The sequence below is a fragment of the Macaca nemestrina genome, chromosome 18 (assembly GCF_043159975.1).
Source record: "Macaca nemestrina isolate mMacNem1 chromosome 18, mMacNem.hap1, whole genome shotgun sequence".
Taxonomy (NCBI): Eukaryota; Metazoa; Chordata; class Mammalia; order Primates; family Cercopithecidae; genus Macaca; species Macaca nemestrina.
This window is the reverse complement of record NC_092142.1, coordinates 29,431,368-29,450,153: the sequence shown is the minus strand read 5'-3', so window position 1 is coordinate 29,450,153 and position 18,786 is coordinate 29,431,368. Positions and strand designations below refer to the sequence as shown.

Below are 18,786 nucleotides of genomic sequence, written 5' to 3'. Positions count from 1 at the left end.
TCCCCTCTGCGCCTGGAGGCTTTTCCTGGAGACTGCGACGCGGGTCTAACAGCTTCATTTCGTTTTTAAAACGGTCTTGAGTCTGGCCGGGCCCTGGTTCCGCCCAGAGCCCTAAAATAGAGGCTTCGAGTCTGGAGGTCTGGGAGAAAGGGAGCCTAGACCGGGAATTGACCCGAGAAGCTTGGGGCGGGGGAAAGGCGGGCTCCTCTGCTTCCCAATCCTGGCATCTGCGCCCAGGGATGTTGGAGCCAAAGGGAAGGGGCTCCCTGGCTTGAAACCTAAGTGGCGCGCTGAAGGGTTCTCAAGATCCCTTACAACTCTAAATTCCTAAGATGCTCAGGCCTCCGGGGAGGTATTCTGCGGTAGTCAGAGTCCGAAGATCCTAGAATGTTGTTTGAGCTGGAGCTAAGGACAGGGGATTGAAAAGTCGAGGCGGTGGACCTGGCGCAGGATGAACGAGACTGGGAGACTTCCAGCAGTTTCCTCCTCGACAAGCAGGTCACAGGACAACGTCTGGAGGGCTTCTATCCCCCTTTCTTGTTTCTGCCACCCCCTCCTCCGCGCCTCCGCACTCTCTCTAGTCCCGCCTTCCTGGCCCTCATTCAGCCTGTTTTAGTTTAGAATCGCTGCCCAGTGTTCACTTAAGGCTGCTAACCTCTGCTCTAAGGAATTAAGCTTCCAAGAGCATATCTAAGAAGGAGGGCGGAAGGAAAGGGACCGACTGCCTCCACATGTCAGGTCAGACCATGAAAGAGAAGCCAGGAAGTCCAACAAAACCAGCACTGGTCTTTATTGAGGTGTCAGTGTAGAGTGGCGGGAGCACAGCCTAAGGACATGAAGGTCAGAGTTTCTCAGAGAGGAGGGGCTGGGTCCCTGGGCTAGGAGGAGAGCGGTGGGTGACTCCGGAGCTCATGAGACTTCAGGAAGTCCCTGTACTTGGCCAGGAAAGGGTTGGCCAGAGTGTTCAGCTCTTGCCGAAGCTCCTGCAGAGCCCTGTCTCGTTCTTGGGGCTCCCCTGTCACCTGCTGCCTGTAATAGTTGATGTAGAAGTTCATCCAGTCCTCCACCACAGTCACCATGTCTTCTTCAGAGATGAGAGGATCATTGAAGACCTGGGGGGTTGCGGAGAGGCAGTTGGCAAGGGAGAATGTGGTCAGCAGTGGGATTCAGGAATACCCAGAATAGTGCCACGGCACCAGCTCTCACATCCTCCTTCCTCTGCATTGTATCCCGTGTCTCTCATTGTTTCCAGCAATTCCACCATTACTTCATCAGCTCCAGTTATCCTCTGTTTTCTGCCCTCATCCTCCACTTCCCCAGCACCCCCCAGTCTCCAGGCCAGTCCTTTGAAACGAAAGCCTGAACTCACCTGCTGATTCAGCAGAACGCCGAACTCCTGCCGTCCTGCAGAAATGAGATCCTTATTGGCCTTAAGAAGAGCCATCTGCCTGGGTAGAGAAAAGGGTAGAATTGACATATCCGTTTCCCTCCTCACTGGGTATTTCCCCCAGTCTGCTCCCGCCCCTTAAAAATTCCTCCTGCCCTGCAGGGCCACCTCCTTTCCAAAACCTTTCACATCCTGTTCTGCTCTGAGGTCACGATTTTCCCAGGTTGGGCTCACCTTCAGGTCTAACAGGGTGTATATGTCTCACCCACACTCTTGAGGGTGCGTGAATCGCTCTGTGCCAAGCTATAGATGTAGGCAATGAGTCAAATGTCAGCCTAAGATAGAAACGCCCTGCATCTAGGTCCTGAAAGAGGGTGATAGGTCATTCTGGGGAGGAGAAGAAGGGAGAGGCTTCCCTGAAGGTAGAAAGATAACAAGGCCAAAAAAAAAAAAAAAAAGATAAATGAGGAAACCCAGGAAACCAAGAATGCAAGAGTCAAACCAGGGACATGTCGTTGCCCTTGGCCCCATATTTAGTATCCAGGCTTGAAATTCTATGGAAATTGACATTTACTGAGCCTTATTACATGACGGAGGCTTTTGTGTAATCACAACGATGTGATGGCAATTATTCTCTCAATTCAGAGATGATGTATTAATAGCAGCTTGCATTACATCTATTCATTTGCGCCAAGCACTGTTTCCAACGTATAAAATATTTATCCTATAAAATTTCTTTTTAGACACATGTTGCAGATAAGCCATCTGTAAGCATGTAGACCGAACTCCACCATGCTGCACTCCACAAGAATGGAGATGAATAGCCGGGCGTGGTGGTGGGTGCCTGTAGTTTCAGCTGCTTGGGAATCTGAGGCACGAGAATCACTTGAACCCAGGAGGCAAAGGTTGCAGTGGGCCAAGATCACGCCACAGCACTCCAACAAGACGAAGGAGATGCATTTGTCTTCTTCACTACCCCGTCAACAGGTATCCAATAAAGCAGAAATACTCTTTTTCTTCTTTTTAAATATTTTTCCTGGTATTTTCCATTTTCAATAGATGTTTCTCAAATTTCAAAATCACTATATACTAATTTAAATAATTAAAACAATACAAAAACATACACTGAAAAACAATCATTTTTGCCCCCTCCAAAGTAACCAGCATTAAACATGGTATATTTCCTGTCACTTTTTTTTTCCATTCAAAACCCAACATTCATAGGTACCTATACACTCATAAAGTTTTGTTGATTTGCCTTTTTGGTTGTAGCATTTTAAAATCAATATACAGCAAAACTGACTTCCTTTTGGTGTACAATTTATTAATTTTTTTTTTTTTTTTTTTTTTTTTTTTTTTTTTTTTGAGAGGGAGTCTCCCTCTGTGGCCCAGGCTGGAGTGCAGTAACGCGATCTCGGCTCACTGCAAACTTTACCTCCCAGGTTCAGGCGATTCTCCTGCCTCAGCCTCCCAAGTAGCTGGGATTACAGGCGTGCACTACCACGCCTAGCTAATTTTTGTATTTTAGTAGAGATGGGGTTTCATCATGTTGGCCAGGCTAGTCTCGAACTCCTGACCTCAAGTGATCCACCCACTTCCCAACGTGCTGGGATTACAGGTGTGAGCCACTGCATCCGGCCTACAACCGCGGTTAAGATACAGAATGTTTCCATAACCCAAAAACCACTCCTTCATGTTACCCTTTTGTAGCCACCCCTCCCGTCACCCATAACTTCTGGCAACCACTTATCTGTTCATCACTACAGTTAAGTCTTTTTCAGGATGTCATATAAATGGAATCATACAGTCTGTAACCTTTGAGGCTGGCGTTTTTTGGTCAGCATGATGTTCTTGAACTCCATCCAAGTTATTGCAAGTGTCAGTGCACACAGTGCATTGTATGGACGCACTGTAGTTTGTTCATTCAGCCACGGAAGGACATCTAGATTGTTTGCACTTTGGGGCAAGTGTGAATAGAGTTGCTATAAACGTTTGTGTACAGGTTTCCATGTGAACATGTTTTCATTTATATAGGGTGGAAAGTATGTGTTACCAGCCAGACACGGTGGCTCACATCTGTGATCCCAGCACTTTGGGAGGTCAAGGCAGGCGGATCACTTGAGGTCAGGAGTTCGAGACCATCCTAGCCAACATGGCGAAACCCCATCTCTACTAAAAATACAAAAATTAGCCAGACATGGTGGCATGCACCTGTAATCCCAGCTACTAGGGAGGCTGAGGCAGGAGAATCGCTTGAACCCAGGAGGCAGAGGCTTCAGTGAGCCAAGATCATGCCACTGAGCTCCAGCCCGGGTGACAGAGTGAGACCTTGTCTCTAAATAAATAAATAAATAAATAAATTTATTATCTTACAGACTTAGAAGTCAGAAATCTAAAATGAGACTCACTAGGCTAAAATTAAGTTGTCCTCTAGGCTGTGTTCCCCTTGGAGTCTCTGAAAAAGAGTTCTTTTTCTTTCCTCTTCTAGTCTATAGAAGAACCCACGTTCTTTCACTCCTGGTCCCTTTCCAGCTTGAAAGTCAGCAGTGACCACTAGGTTCAGTCTTTCTCACATCACACCAGGCCGACTCTCTCCTGCATCCTTTCACTTCTAAATAACGTTTCTTAAATATTTCTTTAAAAAGAATTCGTTACCAGGTGGGAAAGATCAAGATTCCAATGCCCTTTCAAAGCTCATTAAGGCAAAGTTTCATGAAGGCCTCTGGTACCTGCCAGGAAACTCACAGGAGATGGTGCTGCCTCAGATGTCTTAGAAGGCCGTGCTGCCATGAGCACATCTAGCATTGAAGCCACGCACAGTAGCTCATGCCTGTAAGAGGCAGAGACGGGAGGATCGTTTGAGCCTGGGGGTTCAAGACCAGCCTGGACAACATAGTGAGACTCCATCTCTTAAAAAAAAGAAAAGAAAAAACTTCTAATTTTGTTCATTCCTCAAAATTTCCTGGCACAGTTGGAACTAATCCAACTCGCTGGACTATAATGAATTTCAGGGTAACACTAGTGAGATATGAAGAATTGAAGTCTCTTCCCTCAACCCAGTATCTTGAGAATAGCAGGGGAAACTGATTCCCTCCGAGCATGCTAGATGAGTCAATGAAGGAAGGGTTGAATGTGAGGTTACAAAAACACATTTGCTAAAGAATTGTAGAAAACCAGGATCACAAACTCCTTCTGCGACAGAAAAATAAAGCACTGCTGATTTACAGAGGAATTCACAACTGGTGAGGTCTCTTAAATTAAGAAACCTAATAGGAACTCCCTCATCGAGGCAGGCTCTGCTTCAGCTGAACAAGAAATTAGCCCAGGGAGGAAAAGGGAACTGTTTGGACTTCCAGGAAGGCCTCTCCTTCCACTGAGAGGACTGCAATGAAGACTTCAACCATCAGGGAAAGAAGAGCCTCCTCCAGAAATCTGATTGGAATTGATGACACAAATTCCACTCTCAGTCAACACAAAACCCTCACTTGCTCATGGCGGTACCAGGTTAGAGTCAGGGCAAAAAGGTTGTAGATTTCGTGTTACGTGGTTTCCCCTGTGAACGTTTTGGGAGGGAGGTGAGAGCTGAACTGGTTAGGTGGAACCTTCGTCTTATTTCCTGGAGATGTGACGTTTTGGGGACCTGTTCCTGCTGTGACTGGCACAGCAATCAGGACCTGCAGCCACCAGAGTGTCCCAGGGCTGGGGAGGAGACAGGGGCCTTGCACATCTGAAGGTCAGCATCTGGGCAGTGTGGCTACTAGCAAGAGGGAGGAGCTTGCTCTGGATCCATTTGGGAGAGACTTGTCCCTTTCTCCTCTTTTGCCCCACCCCCGGGACGCTTTCCTGTCCCTGACTCCCACTTGACTTTGTTTTCACTGATTGGAACTTAGCTCAGAAAATGGAGGGGGCTGAAGGTATGAGTTATGGGCAGGGGAATTTAAGTTTGGGAATTTAAGTTTGAGGCTCCCTTGATATTGGCACTACCAGCCACACCTGCAGCCACATGAGGGTCCCAGTGCTGGGGCAGGGGGCAGTGAGATTGGCCAGGAACCAGAGTCTCCTGGGGACTCGAAGATACCTGCCCCACACATCCTGAGGGTGCTGAGGGAGACCCAGCCGAGATCAGCTGTACTCCTGGGTAGGCGAGATCAGGCCCTGGGGGAACCCAGCCCACCCAGGAAGGATGCCCAGAGTGGCTTAGTGTGCACCTCCCACTTCTGCCTCTCCTTTGTCACTGTAAGCAAGACTGGGGGTCAGGAGTTACAGCTGCCAGAGTCCAGAACGGGCCCCTCCTCCCCAGCAATGTGGGTGGGGTCAGGGACCTCAGGTCAAATTCAAGGAAAATCTTCAAGCCACGTGGTGTAGAGCCAAAGCTAAAGAGGCCACCCTAATAATAGACAGCGGCAGCCCCTTACAAACATGCTCAGACTCATAGGATCTCAAAATGCAATTCTCCACAGTAGAAAGGACATCTACCCTAACAGAAGACTGCACTCCTAGAAAAACTGGGGTCATCTGGCCCATTATTTGAAGGTAGACCTGTATGTTCAAATTATGTTCATAGAATAAAATTCATGACATGAACATTTTCTTTGGAAAGAAACATCCCGGAAATGGCTCCTGGAGCCTAAAACATCCTGTGGCACTTCCTTGAGGGCATGTACGTCATGACTGCTAAAATTATGAGGAGAACCGAGTCTTATTTCTCTACTGGTAAATAGAACAAATGGAGACAAGGCCTGGGCAGCCCCACTGTATGTTTCAGGAGGAAAAGTAATGTCAGCTAGGGATTAGACTTTCAGATAATCTTTCCTTTAATGGTCTTCAAATTCTTTCATCCCATCCCTCTAAAGAATCTTTGTGTTCACTCCCACACAAGTTTTGTAGACATTTATTTTTGCCTCATACATTTAAATCATAGCAAAGGCTTTTAACTGTGACAGGATCCAAACACATTTAAACAAACCGCGCATCAGTCTTGTGAATGTGTCCAACACAATGTTAACGGAGTGGTGATTTGGCCCTGACCACTATATATTTTTTTAAAAACCAAACAAGTTCTTCCTTAGCAGCTGGGAGTTTCACAACACTCCTTTTACTTCTCGAACTTGTATTTCTCTTCCACTACCCCCACTTAAGTTGATCCTAAGATAACTCACATGCTTTCATGCTTGTGAGTATTTTGTTCAGTCTCATTCTACTTACTTGCAACTTCCCTCATTCGTTGTGTCTTTCTGTTGGTCTCTCTGTCTCACTCTCTCTCTGTATAGATACATGGATGGATAGCTCTGACACACATATTCAAGAGGAAATTTATATATCTATATATCTATATATATATAAACATATATAGACACATATTTAGTAAAATGCAGTTTGCCAAAGTGAATGTTTCAAATTTTAATAAATAGTTATGAAACAGAAATTCCAATTGTATTGGAAATAAATCCTCTGATCAGCTGGAGGCATAGAATTGAGGGAATTGTTGAAGGGTCCCCATTCTGGTGGTCTGGGACGATGCCCCTTGTAAGTCAGGCAGGTGAGGTTGGCAAGCAGGAGAAGGAAGGAAGCGTGAGAAGGGATTGGGAGCAGGGATTCCCCTGGACACAGTTTCTGGGTCTAGTTGATTTTGAGAATGAGTGAGTATGGACTTCAAAGATCTGGAATTTGATTCTCTAAAACTTCCCAGGACAGCACACCCACTGGAAGGGTTCTTCCTGCTCATCTCAGGACCATGGTGCTCTGACTGCAGGGGTCTCTGAAATACCTGGATTACTAGGAGACAGCGGAATTCTCACTACTGCTTCTGCTTTGGGGAACTCCACCCCACACTGCAGAGCAGAGGAGAGTGAAAAGGTTAGATAACATGGAGTGTCAATTCAGACGTGGTTTGGCCTCATAGATGCCATTCTGCGGCTATCAGGAGCCCCCGCCACACTGAAAACCCTAATCCGAATCAAGGAAACCAAGCTTCAATGGATGTGGGGAGCTGGAGACAGGTGAGATGCAGGGGGATTGTTACCAAAGGCATGATCGGGCATGTGCCACCAACGTCTCTTGTTGTGGACTTGGTTGAGAGTAGACAGCAGTGGTGTAACTGACGGCAGAGCAGACAGATCATCCGGGGTGAGCAGCCACTGTGGACTGAGCTTGACTTGGCTCTTTCTGGGCTCTGGTGAGGGGGATCTCAGTAGGAAACCCCACAAGGGTGGATCCTGGAGACAGCATCCAGGCTGGAGTATTTGGGGGTATGGGGGGCAAACTAAGCTGGGGTTCCCACAGGAGCCAGTTAAGGTGTAGGCTGGGCTGGCAGCTGGATCTGTGAATTGTACAAGGGACCCTGTTTGGTCACTGAAAAGAAAGGCCTCACCCGCTTTGATTTCAAAGTGATTCCCCACCCCTCTTATTTGTAGTATTCAGGGGCATGCTCATGAGGTTGAAGAGTTTGTAAATGTGCTTTGCAAATCATTTGAAACTGACCTTCTTATAGCAACTGTATTTAACATCTAGTATGGAAAATAGGACCTATGAGACACCTTCTTTCCAACCAGAGAAGCGGAGTTGAAGATCCCCTATTTCGCTTACAAAGTGACAACTGCATGTTTGGAAGGTCAGCCCCATGTGTGACCTATGTAGCTTAGAAAGACTGTAGCATCCTGAGGACAGGACAGCCGTCCCGAAGCTCGCTCTGGGAGTAACTCTGGCTCTGACACTTCATTAGAACTTCCCCTATACTTTGTGAACTTAACATAGTTGTTTTGCCAACCGGAATTTTGAAACTGATGTTTATATACTTAAAAGGTTTTTGCTTGTTTGTTTTGAGACATAGTCTCGCTCTGTCACTCAGGCTGGAGCTCACTGACGCAATCTCAGCTCATGGCAACCTCCACCTCCCAGGTTCAAGCAATTCTCCTGCCTCAGCCTTCTAAGTATCTGGGATTACAGGCACCTGCCACCACGCCCAGCTAATTTTAGTATTTTTAGTAGAGATGGGGTTTCACCATGTTGGCCAGGCTGGTCTCCAGCTCCTGACCTCAAGAGATTCACCCACCTTGGCCTCCCAAAGTGCTGGGATTACAGGCATGAGCCACTGCACCAGGCCTTAAAAAGGTTTCTTTAATCAACCAAAACTTTTAAAATTGACTTGATAAAAATTTTGTGGTGGAAAAAGATGTAGATTAGTATTTAGAAGACCGTTCTGTGCACCTAAACCCTCCTCACTGGACATGGCTGGTTACTATGAACACTGTGAGAATGAAGGACACTATCTCTGTGGCAACAAAACACGTGAGGAGACAAAGGCTCAGCTACATATTTATGGGCTGTGGTCTCCAATGAGACACCCCAAATCGACATTTCTACTTTTGTCACTGCTGTCTTATTGTAATTAAAATTGTAAAATAGTTTCACACATTTTATTCTATTTTAAAATGTGTATTCCACTCATTTCTATTTCTATACATGAATCAACAGTACACTGTTTTAATTCCCATGTTTTCTTTATTTTGTTTTATTTATAAATATTTATAAAATGTTTATAAAAATAATTTTTTTTTTCCTATGGAGTCTTGCTTTGTCACCCAGGCTGGATTGCAGTGGCGTGATCTCAGCTCTCTGCCTCCCGGGTGCAAGCGATTCTCCTGCCTCAACCTCCTGAGTAGCTGGGATTACAGGTGCCCGCCAAGACCCGGCTAGTTTTTGTATTTTTGGTAGAGACAGGGTTTCACCATGTTGGCCAGGGTGGTCTCAAACTCTTGACCTCAGGTGATCTACTTGCTTTAGCCTCCCAAAGTGCTGGAATTACAGGCGTGAGCCACCGTGCTGGGTCCCCATGTTTTAATAATATATGACAGGGGAAGTCACTCTTTTTTTTTTTTTCATTTCAAATTGTTCATGGATTTTTTTGTTTACTTTTCATAGCAATGTATTTTTTAAATCTTCAGAACTCAAGTACATGATATTATATTTGGGTCAAACTCAAGATAAAAATTTATTCATAGATTATTGACTTCTCAATATTGTTGAACTTTCCTACCCAAACATTTGGTGTCATTATTTTTCATCTGTATAAGTCTATTTTCATGTTTTTCAGAAATCTTTTATACCAATTTCTTACTAAATTTATTAAACATAATTTTCTGTAGAATTCTGCCAATCTTTTTGCATTGATGACCATAGTCACATGACATTCTCATTCATTCTATTAATGTGATTAATTTCATTAATGAATTTCTTAATATTGAATCATACTTCCTTTTATAACATAAAAGACGATTGATTATGCATTAATATACTGATGCAATAGTTTCTAATACTTAATATTTTACTCTTAAATGTATATGTCACCAGGCACAGTGGTTCATGCCTGTAATCCCAGCACTTTGGGAGGCTGAGGGGGGCAGATCACCTGAGGTCGAGAGTTCAAGACCAACCTGACCAACATGGAGAAACCCCATCTCTAATAAAAATATAAAATTAGCTGGGCGTGGTGGCACATGCCTGTAATCCCAGCTACTCGGGAGGCTGAGGCAGGAGAATCACTTGAACCCAGGAGGCAGAGGTTGCAGTGAGCTGAGATCGTGCCATTGTACTCCAGCCTGGGCAACAAGAGCAAAACTCCGCCTCAAAAAAAAGAAAAAGTATATGTCCTATTTGTCTATAGTATTCTATATGGCTAAATCTAGGCAAGGTTCTGGTATCACCTTTACATACCCTTCCTAAAAACTATTTTAGGAAATATTTATCTCTCTATAACTCTTGAGTAGTTTAACTAGCATTAATTTATTGATTACTTTATCGGTAGAATTTCCCTCTCAACTACATAAACTTGGTGCTTGTGTGTGGGGGGAAATTCCTTATTAAATACCTTTGTTTGTTCTATCAATATTGTTCAGTTTAGAGTCTATCTCTATTGAGTTAGATTTTGATAAAACGTATATTCCAAACACACACACACACAAACACACTTACGTATATATGCAATCTACATGTACGTATCAACTTGTGTTGAATTACACAGATGTCTCTATTTTGTCAATGTTGAACCTCACATTCTTCCTGGCACTGTAATCTGTTGACAAATCCTTCTCAGGTTACTTGGGTGACCCCATTTGTCTATTTATAATTCAATGATTGCTCATTTAAAGAATTTGGGGAGTAACAGAAAATTAGAGTTTCAGCAAAAACACATCCCAAGAGGCACAGAATCCAGCACCCACCATGCTTCATTGTCATCCCCTTCTGTCTCAGACTCCGCATTTTCTGCTCACTCCAGGACAGCCCCTGTCTGCCTCAAAGGATCATGGAAAAGTAGAGCCTCTCCAGGCACTGTCATCTCTCTGGAGTGCTGCAAGGAAGTTGCCATTGTTTTTGGTCATTGTAACTGGGACAAAGTTTTTCAAAAATATTTTCAATTCCTCAAGTGTGTACTGTCATTGCTGCCCCAGGTGAAAGTATAATTACAGTTCTGTGGGGAGGTGAGGTCACAGGATCCCGAGACCATATCTCTGACCTGGCCGCCTCCCTCCACACCCTCACTGGCCTTCCTGACAGTCACTGAGTTCCACAGCCCCGCAGCAGGGAGGCACCTGGTGGGTGTGTTACATTTTGATCTATGAGAGAGCGCCTGCAAGGGGAGGAAGTGTATCAGGAGGTGGGGGAAATGCTCTAGTGTGGAAAGGGGACTTCACTGGGCCAGAAACTGACCAGTGCCAAGGCCGTGTGGGGAAAAGAAATAATTGCTGGGTCATGGGCTAAATTGTGGAGAGGGAGCAAAGTTCTAAGAACATGAGCCAGTCCCCAACTGTGGCTCATTTGTGTCATTGTTGGTTTTTGAGGCAACAGGCCAAAAATCTGTTGTTTCTTTTTGCTTTGTTTTGTTTTATTTGAGACAGGGTGTGGCCTTGTCACCCAGGGTGCAGAGGGACCATCTCAGCTTACTGCAACCTCCACCTACCAGGTTCAAGGGGTTCTTGTGCCTAACCCGCCTGAGTAGCTGGGATTACAGGCATGCACCAACATGCCTAGCTAATTTTTTTTTGTATTTTTCATAGGTTGGTCTCGAACTCCTGACCACCTGCCTCGGCCTCCCAAAGTGCACCATGCCTGGCCCCCAAAATCTGTTTTTGTTTATCTTTCTTGTCTAAGATCTCCTTACCCGTAAATTGGGAATAATGGGTTTTTTAAAAAGTTTTGTAGTTTAAGTTGGAAATTAATCCACTAGTTGTTCTATCAATTCCACAAGAGTCAGAAACATTTCTAGGATAAGTGGAAGCATTTCTACCATTCCTTCATGCCTGTGATAATGTATAAGATGTAGCTGATTAAATTATCTTACTCTTTTTCAAAAGTATTAAATATAGGGCTTTAACCTACTCTGGACATACGAAGTACCTAATGCAGACTGTGATGGGTGGTGACAGGAAACATCTGGTCCCTGAGAATGATGAAAAGACCATATTCTTTCATGAAGCCAGGGGAGGAGCGGTCAAGGAAATGTATCTTGGTGACCTTAGGTTTTCATATGAGAACAAAACTCATGGACTTCAGTAATTTTCATAAGTAAGTTATTTGGTAATATTTACTCTGTCTTTAGAAATGTTCTAAAGCCATTCTTTGGCTCAATACTCAGTAACACTTAATTCAGTGAATAATTTTCCCTACCTCGAGTTTTCCTTTTACATAATATACTTATGTTTTAATATATATAACAATTCTGACATTGAAATACTCTTTTTTTTTTTTTTTTTTTTGAGATGGAGTCTTGCTCTGTCACCCAGGCTGGAGTGCAGTGGCATGATCTCGGCTCACTGCAGCCTCTGCCTCCCGGGTCAAGTGATTCTCCTGCCTCAGCCTTCCAAGTAGCTGGGACCACAGGCGTGCGCACCACCACGCCTAGCTAATTTTTTCATTTTTAGTAGAGACGGAGTTTCACCATGTTGGGCAGGCTGGTCTCGAACTCCTAACCTCAGGGGATCCACCTGCCTCGACCACCCAGAGTGCTGGGATTACAGACATGAGCCACCGTACCCAGCCTGCCCATCTCTATTTTTTAAAAAATAAAAATTTATTCTTTCCACAAATAGGTATTTGGACCCTACTTCGTGCTAGGCACTGATACAAAGCCCTGGAAATAGATTAGTGCTCCTGGATCTTATGATCATTAGGGGAAGCGACAAGATGAGTGGCAGGGGTGAGGTTCGAGAGATGGGGCAGGGACAGATCTGCAGAGCTTTGTTTGCTCTGACAAAAAGTTCGGGTTTTATTTTCAAGTATGAAGAAAAGCCATTGAAGGGTTTGGAGGAGAATGTTGCAATCTCCTTCCATAAAAGTAATGAGAAGCCACTGTGAGGTGTTTTTGTTGTTGTTTTTGAGACAGAGTCAAGTTCTGTCACCCAGGCTAGAGTGCAGTGGGACAATTTGGCTCACAGCAACCTCTGCCCCCCAGGTTCAAGCGATTCTCCTGCCTCAGCCTCCCAAGTAGCTGGGATGACAGGCTAGTGCCACCACGCCCGGCTAATTTTTCTATGTTCAGTAGAGATGGGGTTTCACCATGTTGGCCAGGCTGGACTCAAACTCCTGACCTCAAGTGATCCACTCACCTCGGCCTCTCAAAGTGTGGGGATTACAGGCGTGAGCCACTGTGCCCAGCCCACTGAGAGGTTGTAAACCAGGAAGTTGGAAGCTGTGTGGAGAGGGACTGCAGGAGGCAGGAATGGAAGAGGGGAAATCAACTAGGGGAAAGTCAAGGGGCTGAGAGCTTGGAGTATTCTGCCCCGTGCTTGATATACCGGTGATCTTTGAAAACACGGGTTTGAACTGGGCAGGTCCACTTATAATGTGGATTTCTTTCAACCAAATACAGATCAAAAATACAATAATGGCTGGAAGTGGTAGCATGCACCTGTAATTCCAGCTACTCAGGAGGTGAGATGGTAGGATCACTTGAGCCCAGGAGGTCAAGGCTGCAGTGAGCCATGATCACACCCCTGCACCCAGCCTGGGTGACAGAGTGAAACTCTATCTCCAGAAAGAAGAAAGGAAGAAGGGAGGAAGGGAGGAAGGGAGGGAAGGAGGAAGGAAAGGAAGAAGGAAGGGAAGGGGGAAAGGAAGGGAGGGAGGGAGGAAAGGAAAAGAAGGGAGGGAGGGAGGGGAGAACAGAGCAAGAAGAAAAGAAAGGATACCAACATTTTTACTTATTCAGTTAAATAACAAAAGGAAAAGGAAAGAAAGAAAATACAGCAGGCCAGATGCAGTGGCTCACACCTATAATCTCAGGACTTTGGGAGGCCAAGGCAAGTGGATCATGTGAGGTCAGGAGTTTGAGACCAGCCTAACCAACATGGTGAAACTCGGTCTGTACTAAAAATACAAAAATTAGCCAGGCATGGTGGTACATGCCCGTAATCCCAGCTACTTGGGAGGCTGAGGTAGGAGAATCACTTGAACTCAGGAGGCGGAGGTTGCAGTGAGCCGAGATTTTGCCACTGCTCACCAGCCTGGGCAACAAGAGCGAAACTCTGTCTTAAAAATTAAAAAAAGCAAATACAGTAACGGAGGGATGCAAAAGCCACATATATGCAGAGCCAACTGCAAGATGAGTGTGTGCAGGTTTTGGTATACTCCAGGGTCCGGGAACCAATTCCCCAACTATAACAAGAGACAACTCCACTGTCAAATGATAGGATTTAGGTGCAGGCCCTCGAGAGACCTCATGAGGTAGAGAAATGTTACAGGCCGAAAGAATGAGGGTCATGATCAACTCAGTATACCACTGGAGGCTATATGAGTAAACAACAAACGGTTTCTTATAAATGCAGAATGTTGGCAAACTGACAAACTGCATCTGCCACCCAGAAGGAACGCTGAGGGCAGTCATGCCCCAAGCACAGTGTTTCTTGCAAATTAGGTACATCTGAAGCCTGTTAATAATAATATGAACCTGTTATCAGTTAAGCAGCCAACTGATCATTACCTCCTCCTCCCTGCTCTTGCTACCCAATAAATACGAAGGGCTGTGGAAGCTCAAGGGCTGCTCACTAGAAGCAGGGAGCTCTCTTCTTCTTCCCCTGGACCCTTCCTTTAAAACAGTTTCTTTTTCTTTAAGTTTTCATTTTCTACCTTCATCCCTTCATTCAGTCTTATAATGAGGGTCTCAAGGAGTAGTGGCAGTAACTGCTGTAATGACGGTCTCAAATAGTAACAATAGTAACTGTCATAGTGATGTTCTCAAGTAGTAACAGTAGTAATATCGTAGTGAAGGTCTCAAGTAGTAACAGTACTAACTGTTGTAATGATGGTCTCAAGTAGTGACGGTGGCTTTCAGCCCCTGAGAAAGGGGAACTATCACTCATCTCTTTGTCAAGCCACCTATCTGCACACTCGGGTCACAGGGAAGTGTATGATGGGGTCCTTGCCCTCAGGCACTTACAGTCCACTTGGGAAGACAGGACATCGATACCTAACAAAAGCAAATGCAAACTGGCTCCAGACAGCATAGGCTAAGGGCTAAGTAAATGCTACAACAAACAGGGCTGTCATGGTCTCTGAGTAGGGAGAGGTCAAGGTGGACAACGGTGATCAGTAGAGCTGCGGTGGGTTCATAATTAATGTGACCGTATATTCCCGTTTGCCCGAAACAGCTCCACTGCAGACCTGTTTTCCCAACACAATTATTACCAGTGCTTCCTTTAATGACCCTCTCAAAAGTCCTGGTTTGCACAATAAATTATATAGTGACACTAGTCATGAAGGCCACCTGCCTCACATGGAGCCAAACGCCTCACATTTGAACACTTGATATTATCTGCAAATAAGAACCAACACTTAAACAGTATGTACTATGTGCTAAATACTTTAAGAGTTTTGCACATACGATATGACTTTTTTTTTTTTTTTTTTGGCGACAGAGTCTTGTTCTGTCGCCCAGGCTGCAGTGCAGTGGTGCAATCTTGGCTCACTGCAACCTCCGCCTCCCAGGTTCAAGCAATTCTCCTGCCTCAGCCTCCCGAGTAGCTGGAACTACAGGCGCCCACCACCACACCTGGCTAATTTTTGTACTTTTAGTAGAGATGGGGTTTCACCATGTTGGCCAAGATGGTCTTGATCTCTTGACCTCGTGATCTGCCCACCTCGGCCTCCCAAGGTGCTGGGATTACAGGTATGAGCCACTGCACCCAGCCATGACATGACTCTTAATTCTCGTTCTAACTTTGTGTGGTAGGTACTAGTATTATTTCCATTTTACCATTTCCATTTCGTCTTTCAGAAGAAGAAACTGAAAGACAGAGAGATATGTAACTTGCCCAAGATCTCACAGCTACAATCCTGGACAGAACCTACATTCACAGCAAGGCCCTCTGATGGAATTCATTCAAAGATGTTTGCCCCAGAGTCCTATCCACTCACAGAAGCTAACCTTTCAAATATAACACAATGCTTGTAGCCCTTCTATCTTTCACTGTACCAGGAAATTCAAAATTATTTTGAAAAGATAATTTATTGACAGTGTTATAAGCTAAATGGAAAATAAGAATTAAACATTAAATTTCTGCCAAGCACGGTGGCTCATGCCTATAAGCCCAGCACTTTGGGAAGCTGAGGTGGGCGGATCACTTGAGCCCAGGAGTCTGAGACCAGCCTAGGCAGCATAGAAAAACACTGCCTCTACAAAAATAAAATACAAAAATTAGCTAGCCATGGTGGCACATGCTTGTGGTGCCAGCTACTCTGGAGGCTAAGGCGGATCGCTTGAACCCTGGAAGTTGAGGCTGTAGTGAGACTGTAGTGTGATCGCACCACTGCACTCTCTGGGTGACAGAGAACCTGTCTTTTAAAAAAAATAAATAAATTTATTCAACTACCTCTCTACAATGCCCTCCAATATATACCAGTATATTCTTTAATCTCAAGAGCCTTGGGAGGCCAAGGTAGGAGGATCGCTTGAGGCCAGGAGTTCGAGACCAGCTTGGGTAACACAGTGAGATCCCATCTCTACAGAAAATTTTAAAAGTTAGCCAGGCATGGTGGTGCATGCCTGTAGTCCCAGCTACTTGGGAGGCTGAGGCAAGAGGATCACTTGAGCCCAGGAGTTTGAGGCTGCGGTGGAGCTATTATTGTACCACTGCACTCCAGCCTGGGTGACAGAGGAAGACCCTGTCTCATTCATTCATTCATTCATTCATTCATTCATAGATAGATAGATAGATGGAATAAAAAATAAATCTTAACCCTAAGGATGAAGAAGAGCTTGGCCTACAATGTCCTGTAGTTTGGCCCCTAACTCCCTAGCAGCCCTTTCCCCACGCCCCTTGTGCTCTAGACTTCTGCCGCACTGGCCTTTGTTGGATGTTAGGTACCATGCTCCCTCCCCACTCAGGATGGGCTGCTCCTTCTTTCCAGAAAATTATTTTCCCATCATAATCAAGTTAACTCTTACTCTAGATCTCAGCTAAATACACGCTTCCTCAAAAAAAAAGTTTCCCAACTGGCCTCAGTGGCTTATGCCTATAATCCTAGCATTTTGGGAAACCGAGACGGGAGGCCTGGGCAACACAGAGAGACCCCATCTTAAATTTTTCTTAAAAAGTTTCCCTTGGCCGGGCATAGTGGCTCATGCCTGTAATCCCAGCACTTTGGGAGGCGAGGTGGGCAGATGAGTTGAGGCTGGGAGTTCAAGACCAGCCTGGCCAACATGGCAAAACCCCGTCTCTACTAAAAATACAAAAATTAGCTGGGTGTGGTGGTGCAGCCTTGTAATCCCAGCTACTCGGGAGGGTGAGGCAGGTGAATCAGTTGAACCCAGGAGGCGGAGGTTGTAGTGAGCCAAGACTGCGCCACAGCACTCCAGCCTGGGTGACAGAGGGAGACTCTGTCAAAAAAAAAAAAAAAAAGTTTCCCTTGATTCCATTGATTAGTTCAATTCTCCTGCTAAAAGCCCTCATATTAAATAGCATGTACCCCCTACAGCAATTGAAATAGTGCCAACTTTGCATTTATTTGTATGATTTGATCAATATCCTTCCCTAATATAAGTTCCAGAAGACCAAGACCCATGTTTGTTTTTGCTCACTATCCCAATGAGCACATAATAGGTAGCAACAGATATTTGTAGAAGAAACTGGCAAACCATTGGTAAAAAAAGATAACAAACACAGAGTCAATGACAAAATCAAGCGATTTTCTTGCCTCGGCCTCCTAGGTAGCTGGGATTATGGGCACACCAGCCCCACGCCCAGCTAATTTTTGTATTTATTTTTAGTAGAGATGGGGTTTCACCATGTTGGCCAGGCTGGTCTTGAACTCCTGACCTCAAGTGATCCACCTGCCTCGGCCTCCCAAAGTGCTGGAATTACAGGTGTGAGCCACCACGCCCAGCCCGAGGATCACTTTTGAGGCCAGGAGTTTGACAGCAGCCTGGGGAAAATAGGGAGGCCCTATCTCTATTTAAATAAATATGTTTTTAAAGAGTACTTAGTCTTCAAACCTTGTTTTATTTTTGTCCGCTATTCAAACCAGTACCTGAATTTAGACGTTACAGAAATGTTGTGACTAGGCCATTTGCATTTTGAAACCCGAAATTTAAAAAAAAGAAAAGAAGTGTTCATCTCAGTCTGAGAGAGACTGTGTTAGTGTGAGACAATGCGAAGTGGGGTAGAAGGGCCCTCCAGGGTTAAGTCCACGAGGAATGTGACAGTTTGGGAGAATCTGAAGTTTCAAGTAAGGAGTTGTCGTTGGGATCAAACTGTGCAGGTCCAAGAATGCCAGGCTAAGAAACCAGGATTTTTTATTTTCTGATAAAAAGAGGATGCTTTGTTGGCAAATTTATGCTTTGAAATGAATATGCTGCGCTAGATGGGAAGGAGAAGAAGAGAAATGCAAAGACGAAAAGGTGAATTCAAGGACAGAAACACTCCCTCTTTGGACTCCCCCCAATTTCATGGACTCTCCCTCCCCAAAAATACACAGGAACTTCCCGCCTTGTTTCCGTGTTTTGTGACATCATTGCAATCCCTTGATTTTTTTCATCCCTCGAATTCCTTAGCATCCTTCAAAAGTAATGTTCCTGCAGTCTCGCAGAAGGCCGAAGGATGGATAATTTCTAGTTCAGGCCAGGGACACTCAGAAGAGAGAGAGAAAAAAAAAAGAGAACAACAACAACAACAACAAAAAAAAAACCCAAGCAGCTTCACAGGGCCTGATCTGGTCCAATTTCTTCTCATGATGCATTCATTCACTTATAAATATCTTTTGAGAACCTACTATGTGTTGGGTAGATCTAGGGATAAAATCAGGGTTAAAAATACAGTCGCCGGCCTCACAGCAAAAAAGGCACCTAAGGCCCAGAGAGGGCCACTGACTTGCCCAAAGTCAAACAGCTAAAACTTCTGTGGACGAACCGC

The 18,786-nt window shown here is 45.0% G+C and overlaps 1 protein-coding gene across 8 annotated transcripts; it reads right to left on the bottom strand.

The window, feature by feature from the left end:
- Nucleotides 1–766: 766 nt before the first annotated feature.
- Nucleotides 767–18,769, bottom strand: AHS (alpha hemoglobin stabilizing protein). 8 transcript variants are annotated; one of them, XM_071084456.1, is made up of 6 exons: nucleotides 18,647–18,756; nucleotides 10,606–10,733; nucleotides 6,593–6,649; nucleotides 4,133–4,294; nucleotides 1,370–1,448; nucleotides 767–1,112 (listed from the first exon to the last, which is right to left on the bottom strand). In XM_071084456.1, the coding sequence occupies exons 4-6, from the start codon at nucleotides 4,183–4,185 to the stop codon at nucleotides 879–881; spliced, it is 366 nt and encodes a 121-aa protein (XP_070940557.1). In that variant the 5' UTR covers nucleotides 4,186–4,294; nucleotides 6,593–6,649; nucleotides 10,606–10,733; nucleotides 18,647–18,756; the 3' UTR covers nucleotides 767–878. The 8 variants fall into 8 exon arrangements, with proteins under 8 accessions (XP_070940557.1, XP_070940558.1, XP_011741815.2 ...); XM_071084457.1 differs by lacking the exon at nucleotides 6,593–6,649; XM_011743513.3 differs by lacking the exons at nucleotides 4,133–4,294; nucleotides 6,593–6,649.
- Nucleotides 18,770–18,786: the final 17 nt, after the last annotated feature.

Bases quoted from the DNA above. Each gene is read 5' to 3' on its own strand.
- AHS (XM_071084456.1), bottom strand. From the start codon at position 4,185: ATGTGCTCATGGCAGCACGGCCTTCTAAGACATCTGAGGCAGCACCAT. The intron at 1,449-4,132 runs GTGAGTTTCCTG...TTCTCTACCCAG, and splicing joins CTGAGGCAGCACCATCTCCT to GCAGATGGCTCTTCTTAAGG. The intron at 1,113-1,369 runs GTGAGTTCAGGC...GCAACCCCCCAG, and splicing joins GCGTTCTGCTGAATCAGCAG to GTCTTCAATGATCCTCTCAT.